Source organism: Protopterus annectens, chromosome 1.part0 (genome assembly GCF_019279795.1).
Source record: "Protopterus annectens isolate FY-2018-M chromosome 1.part0, PAN1.0, whole genome shotgun sequence".
Lineage (NCBI taxonomy): Eukaryota > Metazoa > Chordata > Ceratodontiformes > Protopteridae > Protopterus > Protopterus annectens.
The window spans coordinates 591,710,925-591,734,513 of NC_056725.1; the positions used below are offsets into that span (position 1 = coordinate 591,710,925).

General features: G+C 42.4%; 1 protein-coding gene across 1 annotated transcript in view; it reads right to left on the minus strand.

Moving 5' to 3' along the window:
• The window catches only part of RAB3GAP2 (RAB3 GTPase activating non-catalytic protein subunit 2), a 2,949,955-nt gene that overhangs the window by 34,044 nt on the left and 2,892,322 nt on the right, over positions 1 to 23,589 (minus strand). The window contains exon 34 of the mRNA XM_044061656.1: positions 13,962 to 14,120. Coding sequence (XP_043917591.1) covers positions 13,962 to 14,120 — 159 coding nt within the window. The remainder of the gene's footprint in view (positions 1 to 13,961; positions 14,121 to 23,589) is intronic.

The following is a 23,589-nucleotide window of genomic DNA, read 5'->3' on the forward strand; positions in this document are numbered from 1 at the left end:
ACAGGAATGCCTTCTACTCTTGCTGAGTTTCCTGCAGATCAATTTTACATCCCTGTTTTTATCTCATCTCATCCTACCTTAACTGCTGTTGAGTCTCATCTATCTCTACCTTTTGCATAATTAAGTCTTCCATAAATATTTCCATTTGTGTACTTTGCTGATTTCTACATGTCTCTGCTTTATACAAATTAATATAAAACTTCAGAAATATATTTAATACCTCTACAAGATTTCTGGCTATTTTTTCTTGTTATATGCTCTCTACGTTTAGCAACAACCCTTTCTACTTTCTGTTGCCTAAATCATTGTGCGAAAATATTTTGTGCTCTGGAGTTATAAACAAAACAAAACAAACAAACAAACAAAAAAAAACAGTTGCTTAAAAGCAATCTTTCTAAATGCATGCCTATTATCCAGACACTCCCTTACTATCTCTCTTTAGCACTCTGCAGTTGCTCCTCTTCTTGTTGTGTCAGATTCCCCTTGTTCTGCAACGCATCAACCTTTGTCAGCCCCTCAAAATAATTCTTGTTACTTCTTAATCATATCTTCTATTTTATTTCTACTCTATTTTTAAACTCCACTTTCATTTTATCCCACTCACTGTATACTATATTATACGTAAGCTATAACTTCTGAAGAAATTTGTTTTCCCTAATAACCTTTGAATAATTTCCACTACCCATTCCTTGACTTCCTTTGTTGTTAACAGGTAGGTGGGGAAGTGCCAGTGTCTCACTTTTACTTCATTACTCTGCATTTTTATTTTCACTGTTATTGGCGCATGATCTGAAATATTGGATGTGTGTAACAGCTTTCAATTAAATGCACAAGTTCCTGTGAAATATAATTTCTATCTAGTCTAGCCCAGTTACTGCACCTTGGGGAATAATATATAAATTCTGAGTCCCAGCTACTGAATTCACATCTTCAGTATCAAATATTTTCATGAATTTCTTCAGAAATCTAAACTCTTTCATTATATTTTGCCTTCTAGGCCCCCAGATACATCCTCACTACTGCAAATCAAGTTCCAATCCCCACATATAATAATACCCCCTGCTGAAAGCTGATAACTTCTCCCACAGTTTTCTTAAGCTCCACAACAGCAGTTTTATGTAGAACATAAATACATGCTAGTGTAATCCTCCAGTCTTGCCAGTAGCTCTTACTACCACAAATCTCCCATTATTATATATACATTTCCTCTTCTATCATTATTGGAGCTCCTCTAATAATTCAAATAAGTCTTTGTCCCAGATAATCTGCTGACTATCCATCCTGAAATCCTTTCTTTTCCAGATTTGCTTGTTCACTTCTTTCCAAAAACATCTCCTGTAGCATTGCTGTTTGCACTCTGCATTTCTTAACATAATTTAATGCTCTTACTTTTTTGTCTTTATCTGTAAGGCCAGATCATAAAGACCTCTTGAAGAAGAAGAAGAAAAGGAAGAAAGTACACCGTGAGTTTTGTAAACCTTCTACCAGGAATTTAATTTTGAAAGGTCCAAGACTAACCTCCATGAAACATCTTTCCTTGGGAATAAAATGAGCCTGGAGAAGAGGCCCTCTCAGCTTCCATGACTGCCTATTTGCTAGCAGATTATTTTCATGTCTCCTCTCTTGGTTTACTTAACCCTGCATGAGTTGGGACCCATTAACTGAAATAACTACTCATATGATATCAACTATCCTGTCCTCTGTGTTCAGTCCAGCCAGGGCCTGCTAGCACTTCCAGTGAAGCAGCTCAAATCATCTGGCTTATGGACTTTTGCTTAGCAAGGGCCATACTTCTGGGATGGAATCATGTTGATCTATCGACACCTTCCTCCAAGAAACTAAAAATTCTGAAAAGGTTTCCTAGAAAGCACTTCCAATAAAACCTGAACTAAATATTTTTTTGCAGGGGGAATTTACAAAGTAATAGAGAAAATGGAATTCTCCACTGTTGACAAAAGTGCTTTTGGTGAAACATTTTCACTGAAATGGCAGTCACTGAAACTGCCTTAGATCTACAAATAAGCAAACTGCTAGAACATGATACCTAGGTGGTTGAGAGAATTCCCCAATACTGAGTGGGTTCAAGCACTCTTTAAAGAGCTAACTTTTGATCTATCTTATTGATTTGTTATACTATTCTTTGCATCCTACCATGCATGTGATTTTTAATGTATTTACTTTGTATTTAGTTTGTTTGCTACTTTATTAACCTAAAATGTACTTACTACTATTTTTCACTATTTGCAACAATTTCTCTTTATTTGAACTATTTATCATAAATACAAAGGAGAGAACTAGGAAATGAAACAAAACAATTTAAAGTTTATCTTAAACAGTTTATATAGTATGATTAAGCTGACCAATAAATATAAAGATTTATAACTGTGAAAGAGTATTTTACCCTTTCTTTAGTAAACATGAGTAGAAAAGCCACGAATACCACCAAGACTTGGACAGCTAAAACCATATATTTAACAAAAAATATAAACAATAAGCGCTTTTAGAAAAATTCTTCATCAGATCAAAGATTAAAAAGTGAAGAAATCCTTTATACAAAACATAGACCAATCAAAAGTCCAGAATGAGATCACACCTACTGGTACATTCATATTATTGGTTTAAACGAACCAACACCCACATAACCAATTTTCCAGTCAAAATCAATGTCTAAGCCTTCGTTTTTTCAGAATGGATTTAAGTGGAAAGTATGCATTTAATCCAGGTGGTTTATCCGCTTGTGAAGATGCGATCCATCGTGTCTCAGCAGCTTCTGTATTATTTTTCAAATCACCAACCTTTACATTAACTTTACATATTTCTAGCATCATAAAAGTGAACTGATGCTCTGGATAAATTAATTTATGTTGGAACAAAGCATTAGTACTTTTCTTTAATCTGGTGTCACTAAGTGCTGAAGTATTCGATTCTTAAGCATTCTGTTAGTTTTTCCTATATAAAATGAGGTGCATGATTCACATTTAGCTAAGTAGATAACATTTTGAGTGCTGCAGTCAGCATTCCAGTGACACACCCTGTAGTGGATGTATTTCTGAATGTCTGTGAAAAGGAATTTACAGAAAATGTGAATTCATGGCATTACAATTTCCACAATTTAACTGCAGCTGAAAGACGAGATTTAAAGGAACTTGTCAATAATAAGGAAATAACTGCGAGACAAGCACATAAGGGGATTGGCCGTTGTCCTCAATACTGATTGGTACATATTTTGTATGAAAGCTATGTTGAGTGCTACTTCAACTTATCAAATAATTGAGGAAACTGAACGGAGAGACATCATTTTGTCAGTGAAACATACATTAGAAGACCTACATCTCAGACAATTGCTTAGTAGTGAATTGTATCAGTATTTCTTAGTTGAATATCCAGTCATTCCTTCAATAAATGGCTTGCCAAGAATACACAAAGATCAAAGGAATCCAGCACTGAGACTTACTGTAGTGTGCAACGGCTGGTCTACAGAACCCATTTCAAAATGGATAGAGAAACAACTGAAACCAGCACTATGCAAAGCCAGATATGTACTGAAGGACACAGCACAATTTTTATGTTCATTAAACAAATATATACAAGGAACTATAATGGATTAGGTGTTCCTATTTGTAACTCTGGATGTCAACAATTTATTTATGGTCATTCCTATAAAATCCAAGCAGTTGGAGAGTTTCTGGTTGAACATCAGCTATATGATGACTGTAGTATTCATAGGATTTGCTATTTGTTACAGTTGGTGCTAGAGAACAAGAAGTTATGTACTCACCATAACATTCGATGTATGTAGTCCATCTCGCCTCACATTCTTACTCACGGGTTCGGAGCCGAATATCGGCTCCGACTCGGCCAACTTTTATTTTCTAGCATGAAGTCTCTAATTGGCTGGGCTAAACAGGTATCCTATGTTGCACTGCTCCATAGCCCCAGATCTAGTTTGCTGCAAAACCACAATCGCACCTCATGCATAACAATAACCCACTACAGTAGAACTCGATCAAGGGGAATAAGAAAAAACAACTGCCATTGAAGGGTACTCAAACGCCAATTTCAGCCTCCAAATCCTCCAGGAAGGGGGCAGGTGGGAGGGTACGTAAGAATGTGAGGCGAGATGGACTACATACATCGAACGTTATGGTGAGTACATAACTTCTTGATGTTATGTAGTCCAATCTCACCTACATTCTTACTCACGGGACAGCGTCCCTAGCACCTCTATCCTGGGAGGCTCAAAGGAAGGTACTTCTGAGGACTGTGGAACCAAAGGAAGCCTGGCCCCAAGAAGCCACGTCCAGTTTGTAATGAGTAATAAAGGTGTGTGGGGAAGCCCACGTGGCTGCAGCACAAATATCATCTAAAGAAAGTCTGGCATGGTAAGCTGTTGATGCAGAAACAGCCCTGGTAGAGTGAGCCTTGACTGGGAATGGTAGATCTTTGCCCGCAGAGGAGTAAATAAAGGAAATACAACTTGAAATCCATCTGGAGATTGTAACCTTGGAAATGGGGGATCCCGCTCTACTTTCTGAAAAAGACACAAACAATTGGTCAGCTTTCCGTATTTGTTTTGTCCTGTGTAAGCAGAATCGTAATTGCCTGTGCACGTCCAATTGATGAAATCTAAACTCTGCTTTGTTCGAGAATTGAGGGAAGAAAACTGGCAGCTCAATAGACTGGTTGAGATTAACAGTAGATGTAACTTTAGGAAGAAAGGACGGATTAGGTCCAAGAGAAACCCTGTCCTTATGGAAGATTAAATACGGGGGTTTGATGGATAAAGCTTGAATCTCTGACACCCGTCTAGCTGATGTGATGGCTATCAAGAAAACAGTCTTCCAAGACAGGAACTTTAAGTCACATGAGGCAGCCGGTTCGAAAGGTGGGGAAGTCAGGGCTTGCAAAACAAAGTTTAGATTCCAGGGCATGATAGGTTCTGACACAGGAGGCCGGAGTAACAAGGTGCCCTTCAGAAAGGCCTTACAGAGTTTATGTGCCCTAAGGGTAGGAGGTATGAAAATTCGAAATAGCAGCCAGCTGCACTTTAATGGTAGCAGGGGCGGAACCCTGTTGAAAGAGCATAGAGAGAAAATCCAAAACAGCAGGAATTGGGGCTGTGTAAGGGTCAAGTCCCTGGGCCTGAGCCCAAATGGAAAATCCCTTCCATTTGCTGGAATAAATCTTCCTGGTGGAAGACTTATGAGAAGAGGATAAAATGTGCACCACCTCAGACGAAAAACGATGAAGTCTGACTAACGATGGAAGTGGAGTAGCCAGGCTGTCAACCTGAGGGTCCGCAGGGAGGGATGGAACTGCCCCGACATGTGCGTCAGTAGGTCTGGTACTGGGTCCAGAGTCCAAGGACTGTCCACCGCGAATTGATGAAGAAAAGAGACCCAGACTTGGCGAGGCCAGTGTGGGGCAATTAGAATCATCTTGCTTCCCAAGGATATGGCTTTCTGAATCATTCTTGGTAACAGAGGAAATGGAGGGAAAGCATAGAGCAGACCGGAGGGTCCATCGTGGACTAGAGTGTCCCTGGGTGACTCCCCCTGTGGGGGGATCAGGGTGAAGTAGCTGCTGCATTTGGCATTGAGGGGACTGGCATAAAGATCGCAGCAAGGCTGACCCCACCTGTTGAAAATCTGTTCTGCAACCAGAAGGTTCAGGGACCACTCGTAAGGCATCAGAATAGCTCTGCTCAGCATGTCTATCATCACATTGGCCTTCCCCGGAATGTGCGTTGCCACTAGAAACCATTGGGAAGACACTGTCCACTGCCACACTCGCATGGCCTCTCTGCACAGGGGGTAAGATCTGGTTCCTCCTTGCTTGTTTAAGTACCACACAACAGACATGTTGTCCGAGTGAATTGCAATCGTTCCCAGAGGAAGAGAGCTCTGAAGTGCCCGCAACGCCAATAACACCGCTTTCATCTCTAAAACACTGATGTGCAGATGTACCTCGTCATATTGCCACGTGCCTTGGACTGTCCTGCCAAGATAATGCCCCCCCCCTCCCCCCATCTGGAAGGCGTCTGTGGTCACTGTGGCGACGGGTGACGAAGGGACAAACGGTTTTCTCTCGTCCAGATTGGTGGGGCATAGCCACCAATGGAGATCCTGCTTGCATCGGTCCGTGAGTAGGATCTGGTGGGAAAGAGGGAGTTTCTGAAAGGACCATTGGGCAAAGAGAAGCCACTGAAGAAGCCTCATGTGTAATCTCGCTAGAGGCACTAACATAATGGTAGCTGCCATGGATCCCAGAAGCTGAAGCACCCATCTCGCTTGTACTTTCCTGAGGGGTAATAAAGCATGAACCTGACTCTGCAATACTCCGATCCTTTCTTGGGGCAGAAAGGCTCGCATTTGGATGGCGTCTAGCTCTGCGCCTATAAATGTGACACGTTGTGAGGGCAGCAAGGCAGATTTTTCCCAGTTCAAGGTAATTCCTAGTTGTTGACAGAGGGTAATGGTAGCGTCCCTAGCCCGGATGAGAAGATGCCTGGTGGGGGCGGTAAGGAGACAGTCATCCAGGTATGGAAACACTTGGAATCCTTGATGTCTCAAGTGAGCTGACACCACCGCCAAGCACTTGGTGAACACCCTGGGGGCTGTGGTGAGACCAAAGGGCAGGGCACGAAACTGGAAATGACTGGCTCCCAGCCGGAAGCGTAAGTGACTCCTGGATGCCCTGTCCATTTTGATATGGTAGCAAGCATCCTTGAGGTCGATGGAGCACATCCACTCTTCTTTTCCCAGCAAAGGGAAAATGGACTGAAAGGTGACCATTCGGAACTTGGACTTCAGAAAGTAGTGGTTTAATCGGCTGAGATCTAGAATGGGTCTCAGGTCCCCTGTTCTTTTCGGTACCAAAACGAGTCTTGAGTAAGTCCCTAACCCGATTTGGTCTGAGGGGACAGGTTGGATGACTCCTTTGTCTAGCAGCTTTAAGACTTCAAATGCTGCGTGATCCCTTTGACTGGGTGGAACGTCCAGGATCCTCCTGACTGGAGGGGGGTCTGACAAAAAGGGAATGGTATAACCTTCGGAGTACCCATCGATCCTGGGTGATGCTTGCCCAGGATTCCGGGTACAACGAAATGCCGCCCCCGACTGGCTCCGGAATAGCACAGTTGGGCAGCACATGGAACCGAAAAAGGAATCCCAGTCTCCTGAGTTGCGGGGGCCACCTCTGCCTCTAGGGCGGCGTCTTCCAGAATAACCTCCCCCTCCTCTGCCTCTGGAGGGGGACTCACCTTGTGCGGCAGGGAAAAACTTCTGTGATTTCTTGAACCACATCTTCCCTCTTCTCTGAGCCTTGGGGTAAGGCCTAGAGGGAAGTGAAAAACGGACCCCTACGGCAGACAGGGTCTTTCCCTCTTGCTCGCATCTGGTGAGGGTGTCTTTCACTTTGGTCCCAAAAAGTGAGAACCCATCAAAGGGGGCATCAGTGAAGGAAGACTTGAAGGCCTCCGCAAAATGACACAAGCGCATCCAGGCTTGCCTCCTGCGGGCTACTCCCGAACTAGCTGCCCTACTCGCCCCCCCAGCTGCATACGAAATGAGCCTCATGGACGAGTTGACAATCGAATTGAGGGTAGACACCTGGGTGTTAACTGTGTGTGCTAACGCCTCAGGTACGTTACCCGTTAGAGTATCTCTTAACACCTTGAGGAGATCTCTCTGGAGCCGTGTAAAATGACAAAGATAGTTCAGCGACCGTAGGGTGAAGGTCGCTGACAAGAGGGTACGCTTCCCGTAGCGGTCCATGCTCCTGGACTCCTTGTTAGAAGGATGGACGGAAGAAGAAGACTCAGCTACTTCCTGCTGTGTGGCCGCCGCCAGCACCATGGCATCTTCAGAAACCCCTTTGGACAGGAACTCTTTCCCCGAAAGAAACTTATTGAGCCTTCTGGGTACAGGTTCCACCGAATCAGGATTCTCCCACACCCTTCAACAAATTAAATTCAGGAGCTCGTCGAAAGGTGGAGACACCCAGGAGGTGGAGGGTTGAGCTCCAAAGGCTTTGAGGAATACTGACTCCTCCTCAGAGGTGGTTTTGGACGGCCAGTCGCCTCTCTGTCTCAATATCTCCAGGATGTCAGAGAAAAAGACATCATCAGAGGACGATTTGGGGGACCCCTCTGACTCCTCGAGGTCGGTATCAGAAGTGAGAGACTCGTCCTGGGAGTCTATGTGCTTCCTCTTGCACAACTTCTTTCTGGGGGGCTCCTCAGGCATGGACTCTGAGGGACCCTCAGAAAGTTGGGGGCCAATTATGGGAGTATCCCCAGACGTTTGGGCTCCGCCATCCACGGATAGGGGGGTGCCAGAGGCTCTAGCCGAGGTGGAAGGGGACAGAATGACCGATCCGTGTGATGTAACTGAAGATCTGGCCAGTGCACTCCTCATGACCTCAAAGGCGGGTCCTCCCGAAGGACTGACCGGCCTCCAAGGCCACGACCGGGGTCGGGGTTCCCTGAGCCGATGCGCAGAGGAGGAGGCTCGGAACCGACAGATGTCCCGAAGTATCCCCTTCGGGCCCAACAGAGGAAACCCGAGTACCGAAACCTGTGGACGGGACCGACATGGTTGGAGCCGATGTCGGCACCGACAAACCCTTGGGGGGTATCGGAGCCAGCACAAGAACATCACTCGGAGCGGAGCACTCTGAAGACAAGGAAGTGCTCGGAGGAGGAACCATCGACACTAAGCATCGGAACGGGCTCCGGAGCTGACTGGGTCGGAGCCGAGAATAATTTAGCCAACTCTGGTGACTGCAGGAGCCTCTCAACCACCCTATCGACATCCAAATCAGACAGCCTGGAGGACTTGGAGGACAGAGAGGGGGATTGGGATCTCCTATCAGGAGAGCCATGCCTAACACTGGGGGACCGGCTCCGAATGGGTTCCAATAAAATTGGAGCCGAGGTCGATTCCAGCACAACAGACACCTCCTGCGGCCCCGAGGACAGAGGAGCTGAGGAGGTAGAGTTCAGTTTAGAAGTTTTCTACGGAGGCTCTGAGGAGACAGATGAAGCCGGAGATCTTTTCTTCGCCTTCGAAGCCTTAGACTGAGTACTCGAAGTCGAGTCTAAAGACGCCTCAAACGAAGGTTTTAGGAGTCCCTTCAATATAAGTTTATTTTTTTCTTTCCTGTAGAACCCTCAGACTGAAGGCGTGGCAAAAACTACAGGATTCTTGGAAGTGAATTGCTCCTAGGCAATACACGCACATGGAATGTCCGTCTGTAATAGACATCTTGTAGCTACATTTGGAACATTTCTTAAAACCCGAAGGTTTATGTTCCTTTTGATCCTTAGACATCTCAAGTAAGGTATTAAACACCAAGACGAAAGGGAGACCTAGCAGGGAAACAGCAAAGGCGGGAAACTATAGCTACACACAAAAACCCAAGAACCTCTAAGTAAAACAGTTCTAGAACTACAACACACAACTCGACCAGAGAAAAAAAACACACTGAAATACAGGAAGCCAAAGCACAAAACACTGCACAAAAAGGAGGACTAGGTCCTCTAACATAAATGGGCCTAGCCCACCGGAACAGTTAGGGATACCACTCACACACAGACAACACTTCAACCAAATATATACAGTAAACAAGAAGAAATAGCTATTAAAATAGCTTTTGTTTGAATCACAACAATTTTCTGAAGAGAAAAATAGAAATTTTGAGGTACTTAACACGAGCGGCAAATGAGATCTGGGGCTATGGAGCAGTGCAACATGGGATACCTGTTTAGCCCAGCCAATTAGAGACCTTGTGCTAGAAAATAAAAGTTGGCAGAGTCAGAGCCAATATTCGGCTCCTAACCCGTAAGAATGTAGGCGAGATTGGACTACATAACATCAACACTTTTATATTTCAAAATCAAGTTTATGGGCAGAGTTGGGGTATTGCGATGAGCACACCCTGTGCTAATTCATATGCAAATATTGTGCTTGCCTTATGGGAAGAACGTTTTGTCTTTTCTCCAGATAATCTATGGAGAGAGAAAATTGTGTTCTACCGTAGATTTGTAGACGATGCCTTCCTTCTTTGGTGAGGGGAAGTAACAGAATTACAACAGTTCATTGGTTATTTAGAAGGTACAACTTCCTTCTTGTGGTTTACTATGCATTATTCTACAGAAGAAATTGAATTCTTGGATGTTAAGGTCTTCCTTAAGTTTGGCCAGATGACTACTCATATATATACATATACATATATATATATATATATATATATATATATATATATATACATATACATATATATATATATATATATATATATATACATATACATATACATATATATATATACACACACATATATATATATATATATATATATATATATATACACATATATATGTATATATATATATATATATATATATATATATATATATATATATATATATAAGAAGAATGCTGGAGAAGCACCTTATTAAAGTTTGACAGCATGCACCCAAGTCATGTTTTTCCCAATATTGTAAAAGGGCACTCATTACAGGTTTCAAGGTTAACCACTGATGGTATAAGCTTTGAAAGAGAATTAATGTCATTAACACAGAATTTTCAACAATATGGATATAATATATGACTGGTCAATAATATTGTACAAGATGTGAAGAGAAGTAGAGGAACAAGGGGTGCACCATGGTTTAATGGAGCTATTGATCAAGAAGCAATGAATGAGATTACTGGTGAACAAAATTCCCACCAAGATCAGAGTACCACTCAAATATAGTAGTGACATTAAAGGAATTTGTGCAATTATTAAGAACTGGAAGATTTTATCTTCCAATGAGGTGTTTAGACCCATTGTGGGTGATACTCCGAAGTTTAGCTACAACAGGAATAGAAATTTGAAACAGCTTTTATCTAATAATAACAGGAATACCATGAATAAGCTGGTTTTAAGTGAAAGAAGAGGGACCTATTGCTGTCATCGTTGTAAAGCTTGTAGATACGTATGTAAACAGCGTATTTTTGTGCATCCAGTGTTTAAGAGAGAATATAAGCCTGATTTATATGCTAACTGCCACACTCAAAATGCTATCTACTTAGCTAAATGTGAATCATGCATCTCGTTTTATATAAGAAAAACTAACAGAATGCTGAAGAATTGAATACTTCAGCACCTTAGTGACATCAGATTAAAGAAAAGTACTAATGCTTTGTTCCAACATAAATTAATTTATCCAGAGCATCAGTTCACTTTTATGGTGCTAGAAAAATGTAAAGTTAATGTAAGGGGTGGTGATTTGAAAAATAATACAGAAGTTGTTGAGACATGATGGATCGCGTCTTTACAAGCGGATAAACCACCTGGATTAAATGCATACCTTCCACTTAAACCCATTCTGAAAAAATGAAGGCTTACACATTGATTTTGATTAGAAAATTTGTTACGTGTGTATTGGTTCATTTAAACCAATAATATAAATGTACCAGTAGGCGTGATCTCATTGTGGACTTCTGATTGGTCTATGTTTTGTATAAAGGATTTCTTCACTTTTTACTCTTTGATCTGATGAAGGATTTTTCTGAAAGCGCTTATCTTTTATATTTTTATTAAATATATGGATTTAACTGTCCAAGTCTTGGTGGTATTTGAGGCTTTTCTACTTATGTTTGATTATTTTGAATACCACAGACTTTTGTCCTTTGTCAGCTGGGTTTTTTTTTTTGTTCTTTCTTTAGTAAACAGTATTTTTTGTTAGACTGGTGCTGTTTTGGCAAATGGCCATTCAACCTTACTGTGGTTGATATTTTAGTGATCAGCCATAATGTTTTCATGCAGCCCCTTACAGTAACATCATTGCTGAAACTAATTTTGATACTGCCACTAGAAGGAAGTGATGCCAAAGCCTCTGAAGGCACTGACAAGGCTGACAGCACTAATACCTCATAATAAAAGGACTGATAAAAGACAGAACTATCAGGATAAGTTTAGTAGTTAAATAAGGGCAGAAGAATTTGATTTCTATTGGGACATGGAATGAAACCTACTTCAGTTTTTGGAATGTTTTTAAGTTACTATTACATCAAAGAAAATTGGAATCACATTTCTTGTTTATTATTTCCTTGTCAGAGATGAGGAAAATAATGTCTTGTTCATGTCCTATTTCCATGCCTGCTTTCAGAAGTGGTCCCAAACTGCATTGTGTAAAGCTTGCAAACATTAAAGTCTATGAAGAACTTGCAAATTTCTGAGGAATGGTCTGGTCCAAGGAAACCTCATTCAGACCATACGCCTACCTTGTCTATCTTAACATTTTTGTACACACCTGCACTCATGGAGCAATAACCTGGACATCACAAGCACACACAATGGTCTGAAAATGAAATCTTAGGCACACTGTCTGACAAACAATTGAAAACTACGCCAGTCCAGCTTTCCCTAATGACGTAATCTTTCATGGTACACGAAAGAACTGAGGAGGTGGTGATCTGCTAAATCCATTTATGGCATATCTGTCGTTTCAGATTTAGTGCATTGTGAATGTAATGAGAAGTAGCACCAATGGGAACAAGTATAAAATGATGCGAAAATGTTTTTTCACCTGGACAATGTATGTTCATATGTGTCTACAAGGCTATCAGTCCAAGTGTAATCTTAGGCCTAGCCAGTTTATTCCAAATTTAGCAAAACATTGCTGACATGTTTTAAAACCTCAAGGAATTTTACAGTTAAAATATAGGCTTCTACACATCAAGTATTCACAAGTTGCCTCTATCCATTAGGAAAATATGGTTTGGGATTAGTTTTGCTTCACATGCATGGGAAGCCTGTTTCATTGAACGGGTAATCTTTGAGATACACACCTGTCCCTCCAACATATCTTGTTTATGTTGCAGATGAGGTTTGGGTCTTTAGAACTGGTATTTCTGATACTACTTGTTTTGCAAATGTGCAACAAATCCATCAATGTAGGATTAAAGGATGCCTTGTATACTAGGCATAGATTACTGTGCAGCAATCTGTAGAAGACAGAGTACAGGGATAAGAATTTGAGATGGTCTGCATAGGACTTGTTTGCTCTCTGTTATTTTTGTGAGTAACCACTGTGTTTTTTCAAACTGTTGCAAGCACCTGTTCAGCTACAAGCCGAAGAATGTGTTGTACTCTGTGACTGGTCTGATTAATAGCCAAGCACATTGGAACAACCTCCTCTTTTGACCTGGATGACATGTCCTTAATTATAAGTTGCGCAATATACATTGATTTTCTCATCATAGTAGACATATGGTAGTCAAAAGTAAGATTACTTTCAACATGCATTCCTAGATCCCTGACCACTGATTCTGCTTTTAGGGATATGTTATGAATGTGATCATTTTTCAGGGGTGGATGTTTTTCCAAAGGGTACTATTATGCATTTTTTCACATTGAGTTTTAGTCCATGGCTCTTCCATCAGTTGTTTGTCTGCATCACGCCTTCTTGACAGGTATCTGTGTCTTTAGGAGATTCAATGATCACACCTAGATTGCAGTCATCTGGATACTGTGCAAGCCAGAGGCCCATGGCATTTGCCTTGACTTCAGGTAAGTACATGCCAAAAAGGAAAGGCCCCAGCACTGATGCCCATGTGATTCCTCCAATGACTCACGTCTTTGTGGCGGTGGACTCCCCTATCATAATTATTTATGTTGAATGCCTCAGACAGGTTGAGGCAAGCAGTATGAACTGCTTTGTCATCATCCACAGCTTTTTTGACCTTCTCAAAGAAGTTAAGCAGGCATGACCTGCCTTTGACAAAACTGAACCATTAGCACCTTTTGATATCTGCAGGTTAAAAACAAGATAAATCATGGATTGAGAAAGCCTCAAGAAATATCTGCTATCGCTAATGGCTGTTTTCTGCATCTATATGCATGTTCACATACACTGTATATAAAATCCAATTTCTACAGGACAATTTCCATGCTAAACTTCTACTTACCATTGCTTTGAGCCAAGTGCAAAGTACTGGAGGCAGCCTGGCTAGAAGCTCCATACCTTCCTTTGTCTGGGTGTGTAGCAAAGCATAAGACAGTCTTTGCCCTGTTAGTACAAGTAATTGTGATGCCAGAACTTCTTTATCCGCTACTTGGAAAATGGCCTTGAAATAGCAAAACAGAAAAGACAATTTCATCATCACCACACAGCAAACAGATACTGTGACAAAGAAAATGTCATGTTGGGTGTCTGCATTAAATTCCAGGTTTAGCTGATATACGTCTGCCATTAACAACAGAGTGAAACAGAAACTTTACACAAACAAAAGGGTCATGCAATAAGGTATTGAGAAGTCCAACAATCCAAAACTGGCAACTTGCTGCATCTCACAAAAAGCAGCAAACAAATTCAGATGCAATAAATAACATGAATAAACAAAACAAATGTACTCATCACAGTGTGTTAATGCAGTACAGTATGAATCAGAATGCATGCACAAATTAAATACACTCATCCCAGTGTATTTGAAAAGGCTGTACACCTAGAATAATTTCTCATTTTTACCCTTTTCAAGTCGACAAATACATACTTCTAAAAACTGTAACAAACATTTGATTATATGAAGGACAGAATTTAACTACATTGCTACTGATCTAATTATAATAAAAGGCCATTAATTAAGTTAACCACTGCAGTGGGCTGAAAGGTAAAAAAACAATCAATTATGTACATGACATGTCAAAGTAAAATAATAAATTTCAGGTAATGATTACACCGATAAACATTAATTTTGAAAATTTTACAACAGTTATTCAAATAAAATCAATGTGTGCCCATTGTTATGGCAGAATTCATGATGACATTTAAAATAACCATATCACTACATTCTGTTCACCTGAAGATGCACTGTAAGCAAAAATAGTATGAGTTTGTAAAAAACATATTTTGTTCTGTTTGTGAGCATTGCCTTGATTAGTAAAGTCTGCTGAAACTAAAAGTGCTGGAGTTGCATTTTTCTCTACAGCTTGAGAACTTCATTACCCCAACAGTGGGCGCACACACACACACAGACAGACACACCAAAAAAAAAAAAAAAAACAAGATGTTCCACTAGATGTGACTTGAATCAACTTCAATCATTTTCTAATGTACTCTAGAAGATACTTTCAAGCTAGCAGGAATCTCTTTATTAAATGCCCCCTGCTCATACCTTACGGTTGCCAACCATCCAGAATTCTTCCGGACTGTCCGGAAATAAGGGACACTGCCCAGAAAATGGAGACTGCCTTTTCTTGTCTGGAAAAAATAAAATCTTTTTTTTTTTTAATTAAAAAAAGAAATAAAATTAAAAAAAAAAATTTTTTTAAGGGTGTTCTTCTTTAAGAATGCCCTTTGCATCCGGTCGTACAGACGCAAAAAACAAGATTCTTTATGTGACATCTTCATCTTCCCTGCAGGTGGAATTTGAATTCCAGTCTCCAGAAGACGTTTGGACTGCCCAGCGAACCACCACGAATGGTTGGACAAATCAGAGAGGTAGGTGTGTGTGTGCGTGTGTGTGAGTGCAAACTCTTTCTCCTCCTGAGAGTGGGTTATAACACTATTTTGTTATAGTTTGCTCTTATAGCAAAATGAAAAGCAAGGCAAACAGGATGATTTATTGATAAATGTTTCTATCTCATGGTTACAGGCACTAGACTGGTGTGTGTGTGTGTGTGTGTGTGTGTGTGTGTGTGTGTGTGTGTGTGTGTGTGTGTGTGTGTGTGTGTGTGTATGTGTGTGTGTTTATTTGTGTCCTCTTCCTATGTCCATGTTGTTTTTTTTTTTTTTCATTGCTGTCATTTCCTCTCACTTCCCAAAACATGTTTGGTTAACTGACTATTCTAAAAGAATTTCTGCATTTATTACGTTTACCTTTACCCTTGTAGCGTCTTTTGTGACTAAAACATGTCAAAGAAAGAGTACTTCACTTACCAGGCTAACAAATACTTAAATGAAATAAAAAAAAAATCACATGCTGCTGGAGTATTAGTCCATATCAGATTTGTTAAGGTGCTTTAAGAGAAACACCTCTCTTTGGCTAGACATATTTGTACGTAATATACCTATAGATCTACTGTTAAGTTTTGGAACCTACAAACTCATACTGGTTAACATTAATCAGAAGCTTAACCACATCACAGCTGCCAATCCAACCTCATGATGAGGCAGACTGACAATCAGCTATTATATGATTTAAAAATGAAACAATGAGTAAAATTGCTTGCCGCTGGCTCAGGGCTTAATTTCAGAAGGAGATGCATTGAGCTAAATTTGCTATTTCAGTATATTGTTTTCACCTGAGGCACTTCTATTACTGCTAGTGTGATGACATATGGTATTAAACATCCTGAATTTGTATTAGATGATATCCCATTTGGCAAATTGTTCCCTATCTTGTTTGGCAAGGTGTTCCCCAGCATCCACTATTCAAATTGTATTTTCTTCAGCTGCATTTTGATATAAAAATATGGTGTATCCTGTGATTAGTATGAAAACAGGTAATATTTAATGTGTGATGAGCTTTGATTTATTTGCAAACTATATTAAGTCAACCATGCAACCCTTTTAATAGCCAAAATGAATTGCATGTTGTACCCTTTCTATTATTGCACATTATAATGGTTGTAATAGATAAGAACATTGTGAAACACACTCCTTGAGTATGTATGCATGTGTGTGTATGTGTATGTATGAGCACAGTAAAATTATCCTGCTCAGGTGTGTGTGTGTCAGATGAATGCATGGGCATACTGAAATTAGACTTCACATGTGTGTGTATATTACACATGCAACTCTGCTCTGACCGAAGGACCTTGGAACCACATAATGTTGTTAAGAGTTTCACAGTTCTTTCTATTCAGAAAAATGCATATAAATATCCTGCCCTTTTTTATACTCTTAACTGTTTCTATTTTTAACCTATTTGTTAACCAGATATACTTAGTCTTCAGGAACAGTCTGGTTAAGTTATTTGCTGAAAGTGATATAGAAGGCAAACAGAAGAAGAAAGAACCAAACTCTGTACCCCCTCAGCTAGAGGAAGCATCCCATTAATAGCTCAGAGAGTTAATTGTCTGCACTAAATACTAGAATTTCACTCACTCCCACATTTTCTCAAAAGTCAATGAGGATTCAGTATTCACTGAGGTTTACAGTCAGCCATTAGTTTCACAGTTTTTCCTGTTCAGACAATGCATGTTGGTACAAAGCCTGTTATGCAGTTAATTTTTTAAGTGAATAAGAATGGACTACCACTTATCGATCTACAATTTTCCACCTATCCTTTAAAAATGTGCTCAGTCCTCAAAATGTTGGCCTTGTACACTTTGCAGAGTAATATATTATCTTTGATAATTGCTAGTTATAATTTCTTCTTTCAGCTTTTCCCGGTTAGAGGTCGCCACAGCGGATCACCTGTCCGCTCATGACTGGCAGTGGAGTTTTACAGTTTCGAGTTGCCAGCCTGGCGCCCAACCCCAAACACACACACACACACACACACACACACACACACTCACACCTAGGGCCAATTTAGTGTGTCCAATCCACCTACAGCATGTCTTTGGGATATGGGAGGAAACCCACGCGACCACAGGGAGGACATGCAGACTCCATACAGAAGGCACCTCAGCCAAGGATCGAACCAGGGAACCTCTTGCTGTGAGGCGACAATGCTAACCGCTGCACTACCGTGGCCGCCCAATTTCTAGTTCTAACTATGAAAACAATTTCCCCAGCTGAGTGAAGCAGAGTTCCTCCCTAACCCATTTCAAGTGTAACTTGGACAATTGGATGGGGACCAGGAAATTCATCCCTGGTTTGACACCTATGTCTCTAATGGACTCAGGCAACCTGCAAATGTTTTATCTCCCAGGCCCTTGCTTGTAAATGTTTCACCTCCCAAACCCCTGCTTACACTTAACAAGGGTATCAGAATTTGTCAGACATTTGGGATGCATGGCTAGGCTTAAAAAGGTCCTTGTGGTTGTTAGCATAGTAAACACCTATGAACCTATTAAAATACTATTTTTAGAAGTATATTAGTATTCCATAAGCACATTTTTGTATAGCTCTGTATAATAGCAGATACTGATTTCGATAGTTCTAATTCTGTGCTCTTTAATCCATAACGTTTCTGACAGATGTTCAGAAAATCCACATCCTAGTGTTAGGATGAAAACTATCAAAAGTGGATAAATGTTTTGCAAAAAATATAGACAAATATCAGTCATCGCATCAGTACCCATCAATACTCAAACCCAACATCATTACCATTCAGTTACATGTATAAATGATGATTCTGTGCAGAGACTGAAATAAAAATTGCAGCTGCATTTTTAGTGGCCATTATGTTTGGGTGTGATAGATGTTATGTATGGTGCAAAGTATAATTGTTGCTTGAATGAGCCTAGCCACAGCACCGACCTCCAGTGAGAAACTAAATCTGCTGAGAAGACTGAAAATACAAAAAAAGAAGTTGTCTACCTACCATAATGTTCCATGTTTGTTGTCCTTCATCTCGCCTTCCTTCTTGCTGGTTGGGTTCGGAGCCGATCCAGGGCTCCGACTCGGCCGATTTACTATAGCTTGAGAGCTTTTACTGGCTCGAGGCTATCCCTTATCCCAACATGCCTGGCGGTAGCTACCCAGATCTCGTTTGTAACAGCCCACACTAGACATATGTAGTAAAAAATTATTTTTTTACTAAGCATTTATACCTCAAGGTAGAAAGGAAGAAGAAAAATACAATGTAAGGTTAACTAACCTAGCATGTCAGCAGGGAACTCAGCCACTGTAACCAATAAAGAACTCCTCTTGAACCTCCAGGAAGGGGGAAGGAGGGGGGGACGCAAGAAGAAAGGCAAGATGAAGGACAACAAACCTGGAACATTATGGTAGGTACATAACTTCTTTATGTTATGTTGTCCCATCTCGCCTTCATTCTTGCTGGTTGGGACCGCGTCCCCAGCACCTGGCTCTCGGGTGGCTCACTGGAACAAACTCTTCAGGACCGTGGAACCAAAGGATGCCCTATTCTGGGAGACCACATCCACTTTGTAATGAGAGATAAAGGTATGAGGATTTGCCCATGTTGCTGCTGCACATATTGATTCTAAAAGCAATTTAGCTTGGAAGGCAACAGAGGTGGCTAAGGCCCTGGTTGAATGTCCTATGGGACTTCCTGGAAGCGTCTTTTTACGCAAACAATATGAATAAGTGATTGTGCCTGACAGTCATTTTGATAAAGTCACTTTAGAAACTGGATAATCTTGCTTATTGTCAGCAAAGGATATGAACAACCGGTCTGATTTTCTGAGGTCTTTGGTCCTGTGTAAATAGAAACGTAATTGTCTATGAACATCCAATTGGTGTAATCTATACTCTGCCTTGTTGCCATAATTGGGGAAGAACACAGGAAGCTCAATGGACTGATTTAAGTTATACTCAGAAAACCCTTTGGAAAGAAAGAAAGATTGCTCCTTAGAGAGACTCTATCTTTGTGAAAAATGAGATACGGCGAGCGAACAGACAAAGCATGTAATTCAGAAACCCGTCTAGCTGAGGTTATAGCAACCAAGAAGAGGGTTTTTCAAGATAGAAACGTCAAGGGGAAAGATGCTGCCGGTTCAAAAGGGGGCAGAACCCTTGAAGCTAAAACCAAGTTTAGGTCCCGGGGGGAGGTTCTCTTACTGGGGGCCGTAAAAGTGTTGTACCTCGTAAGAATGTTCTGCACAACTTATGGAACACAATGTTTGAACCCAAGTCTCCTACATGAAAATTGGAGATGGCAGCCAGTTGGACCCTAATAGTAGCTGCAGCTGCCCCTTTTTCGAAGGTTTTGGCCAGAAAGTCAAGAATCTAGTGAACAGGAGCCATAAAAGGATCAATGTTATTACTTTTGGCCCAGTAAGAGAACCTCTTCCATTTGCTAGTGTAAATCCTCCTATTAGTGGGCTTGTGGGAGGACACTAGGATGTGTTGTACAGCAGGGGAAATGTCTGGGAGCCTGGCTAAGACTGGAAGTGGAGTAACCAAGCAGTCAGCTTGAAAGTTTGAAGGGATGGGTGAAGCCCGCCTGACTGATGCATCAGGCGGTCCGGAACTGGGTCCAGTATCCAAGGCTCCAGTTGAAGGTGATGGCGAAGAAATGGAAACCATATCTGACAAGGCCAGTAAGGAGCAATGAGGATGAGTTTTCAACTCAACGATTTTGCTTTCTGAAGTACCTTTGGAATGAGAGGGAAGGGTGGAAACGTATATAGTAGTCCTGGAGGCCAATCGCGAACAAGTGCATCCCTGGGTGATTGTCCCGGAGGGGGAACTAGGGCAATGTAGCTGCTGCATTTGTTGTTTACGGGAGTGGCAAAAAGATCGCAGCATGGCTGGCCCCATTTGCGGAAAATCAAGTCCGCAACTTCTTGCTTCAGGGACCACTTGTGAGGCATGAGGATAGCCCTGCTGACCCTGTCCGCTATCACGTTGGATTTTCCGGGAATGTGCGTTGCAATCAGAAAACGTTGGGAAGACATTGCCCATTGCCATACTCGAAGTGCCTCCCGACACAAGGGGTAAGATCTAGTTCCACCCTGCTTGATGATGTACCATACCACTGACATACTGTCTGTCTGGATTGCAACGGTCCCTGTGGGTAGAGAGTCTTGAAGTGCCTGCAACGCCAGAAGCACCGCTCTCATCTCTAGAACATTGATGTGCAAATGGTACTCATGAGGTTGCCACATTCCTTGGACAGTCTATCCCAGATAATGCCCCCACCCCACCCTTACTGTGGCTACCGGATGTGGGTCTAGAAAGGGTCTGCCCAGAGTCACCTGTGGGGAGACCAGCCTCCATAGTAGGTCCTTTTTGCAAGATTCCGTGACCAAGATCATGTGTGACATTGGCAATTCCTAGAAAGACCACTGAGCGAAAAGAAGCCACTGTAGAATCCGCATGTGGAAGGGTGCTAAAGGAACTAGTGTAATAGCTGCAGCCATTGAGCCCAGTACTTGTAAGACTTGTCTTGCCTGAACTCTCATCTTCTTTATGAGAAAGGAAACTTGCTGACGAATGGTTGACACCCTGTCTTGAGGCAGTTTTGCTATCATGCGTCTTGTATCTAAATCTGCCCCTACAAAGGTAATAGACTGACAAGGCAACAAGGCAGATTTTTCATACTTTATAGTGATGCCTAACTGGGAACAAGTTTGGATTGTGTAGTCCCATGCTTTGATTAGTTGATGCTCGGTGGTGGCAGTGAGTTGCCAATCGTCTAGATATGGAAACACCTGGAATCCTAGATGCCTCAGGTGAGCAGTGACCACTGCCATACACTTGGTAAACACCCTAGGGGCTGTGGTGAGACCAAAGGGCAAGGGCCCTGAACTGATAATGACTGTCTCCCAGCCGGAAGCGTAGGAATCTCCTGAATTGCCTGTCCATTTTTATATGGTAATACTCGTCCTGGAGATCTATGGAGCACATTCAACTGTCCTGACCTAAGAAGGGAAGAATGGACTGGAGTGTCACCATCCGGAACTTTGCCTTTTTTACCAATTGGTTTAGCTTGCTGAGATCCAAGATTGGTCTCCAATCCCCTGTCTTTTTTGGAACTAAAAAGAACCTTGAGTAATTTCCGGATCCAATTTGGTCTGCGGGGACTTCTTGGATGGCTCTTTTTTCTAGCAATCTTTGAACCTTTAGGATTGCATGATCCTGAAGACTGGGTGGAACATCTGGGATAGAACGTCTTTCTTTTGAGGGGGACTGAGAAAAGGGAATTTTGTAACCCCTGGATATTATTGACAGTACCCATGTTTCTCTAGTGATAGACTGCCAGGCTGCAGGGTAAAGTGAAAGTCTGTTCCCGGCTGCCTCCAGAGGTGGACAGTCGGGCCTCTCTTCAGGAGTGCTGGAAGGGCCTAGTAGAGAAAGTATCTCTGTCACCCTGCTGCTGCGGACCCCCTCTGCCGCGAGGGTGGCGTCTTCCATTGTTGTTTCTCTCTCTGCCTCTGGGGAAAAATCAGTATGTGTGTCAGGCGAAGATCCCTGGGATTTTCGGAACCACATTTTTCTACTCTTCTGACCTTTAGGATAGGGTCTAGATGGAGTGGAAAAAAGGACTCCTACGGCACAGAGAGTCTTGCCATCCTGTTCACACCTTTTGAGAGTCTCTTTTACCTGCGGCCCACACGACGATGAGCCATCAAAAAGGGTGTTGGTAAATGAAGACTTAAAAGGTTCCGCAAATTGACAAAGGCGCATCCATGAGTGTCTGCGTAAATCTACTCCGGTACCTGCTCCCCTACTCGCTCCATCTGCCGCATAAGAAATGAGCCTCATGGAGGAGTTAACCACGGAGGTCAAGGTCGCAAGCTGAGAAGTTGCCTTGTTCGCAACTCCCTCAGCTGTAGGATCCTGCAGAGTATCTACTGGCTCCTTCAGGAGATCCCTTTGAAGTCATGGGAAATGCGACAAGTAATTCAGCAATCTGAGAGCAAAGGTCACTGAAAGAAACATACGCTTCCCATACCTGTCCATCATACAAGACTCTTTGTTCAGCGGATGGACAGATGAAGAAGTTTTCGCAAGTTCCTTCTTGGTGGCTGCAGCCACCACCATGGCATCAACAGGGACCCCTTTGGATAGGAAAGACTCATCTCCTAGAGCTGTAATAAATTTTTTAGGTCTCCTTGGAACTGGTTACATGGTCTCTGGAGCTCTCCACACCTTTTGACTTACTACAGACAAAAGTGGGTTAAAAGACTGAGACACCCAAGAGGTGGATGGTCCGGAACCAAATGCATTCAGGTATACAGACTTGTCCTCAGAAGGGGCTAGGGACTTCCAGCTACGTCTCTGTCTAAGGATTTCCAAGATGTCTGAAAAGGAGACAGCCTCAGAGGGGGACCGTGGGGACCCTTCCAACTCATCCAAGTCGGTATCCGAAGTGACAGACTCAGGGGAGTCTAGATGCTTCCTCGTACACTTCTTCCGAGGGACCTCCTCCGAATGTTCAGGGGAGGTTTCAGAAGAAGTGGAGTCACCCAGTGGGGTGTCCTGGGGCACAGGTTCCCTATGCCTGGCAGGAGCAGGGATAAAGGCAGGCACAGGCACTGATGGAGAAAGAGCCAATGGAGCAGAGGGTGGAGCAGTCTCAAAAGACAGCACGCTCCTCATCATCATGAAAGTGCCATGGTCCCGAATCAAAGGAGCCGCCGGCTCTGAAGAGCCTGGAGATCTCCCTCGAACCGGGAGCGAAGGCTCCGAGGCCGATGTAGGAGCTGAGCTCACCTGCGCCAAAGCTCCGAGAGGGAGAGTGGGGTTGGTCAGGGGTCCGATGCCACTTCCCCCCTTCAGAGCCGGCTTCGGCGCCCAGATCCCGCGATGAACTGAGACATCGAGAAGATAACAGCGGTCGTCGGAACCGATAAGGGAGAAGAAGCCTGAGCCAACGGTTCCACCACCACGATCTCCATGCACTCCAGCTCCGAGCTCAAAAGGGTCAGAGGAGGAATAGATGGAGAAGCTGGGAGGGCCGAAGGAGCCAAATCCTTATGGGCTGGGCTCGAAAGTAATTTAGCAAGTGCCTG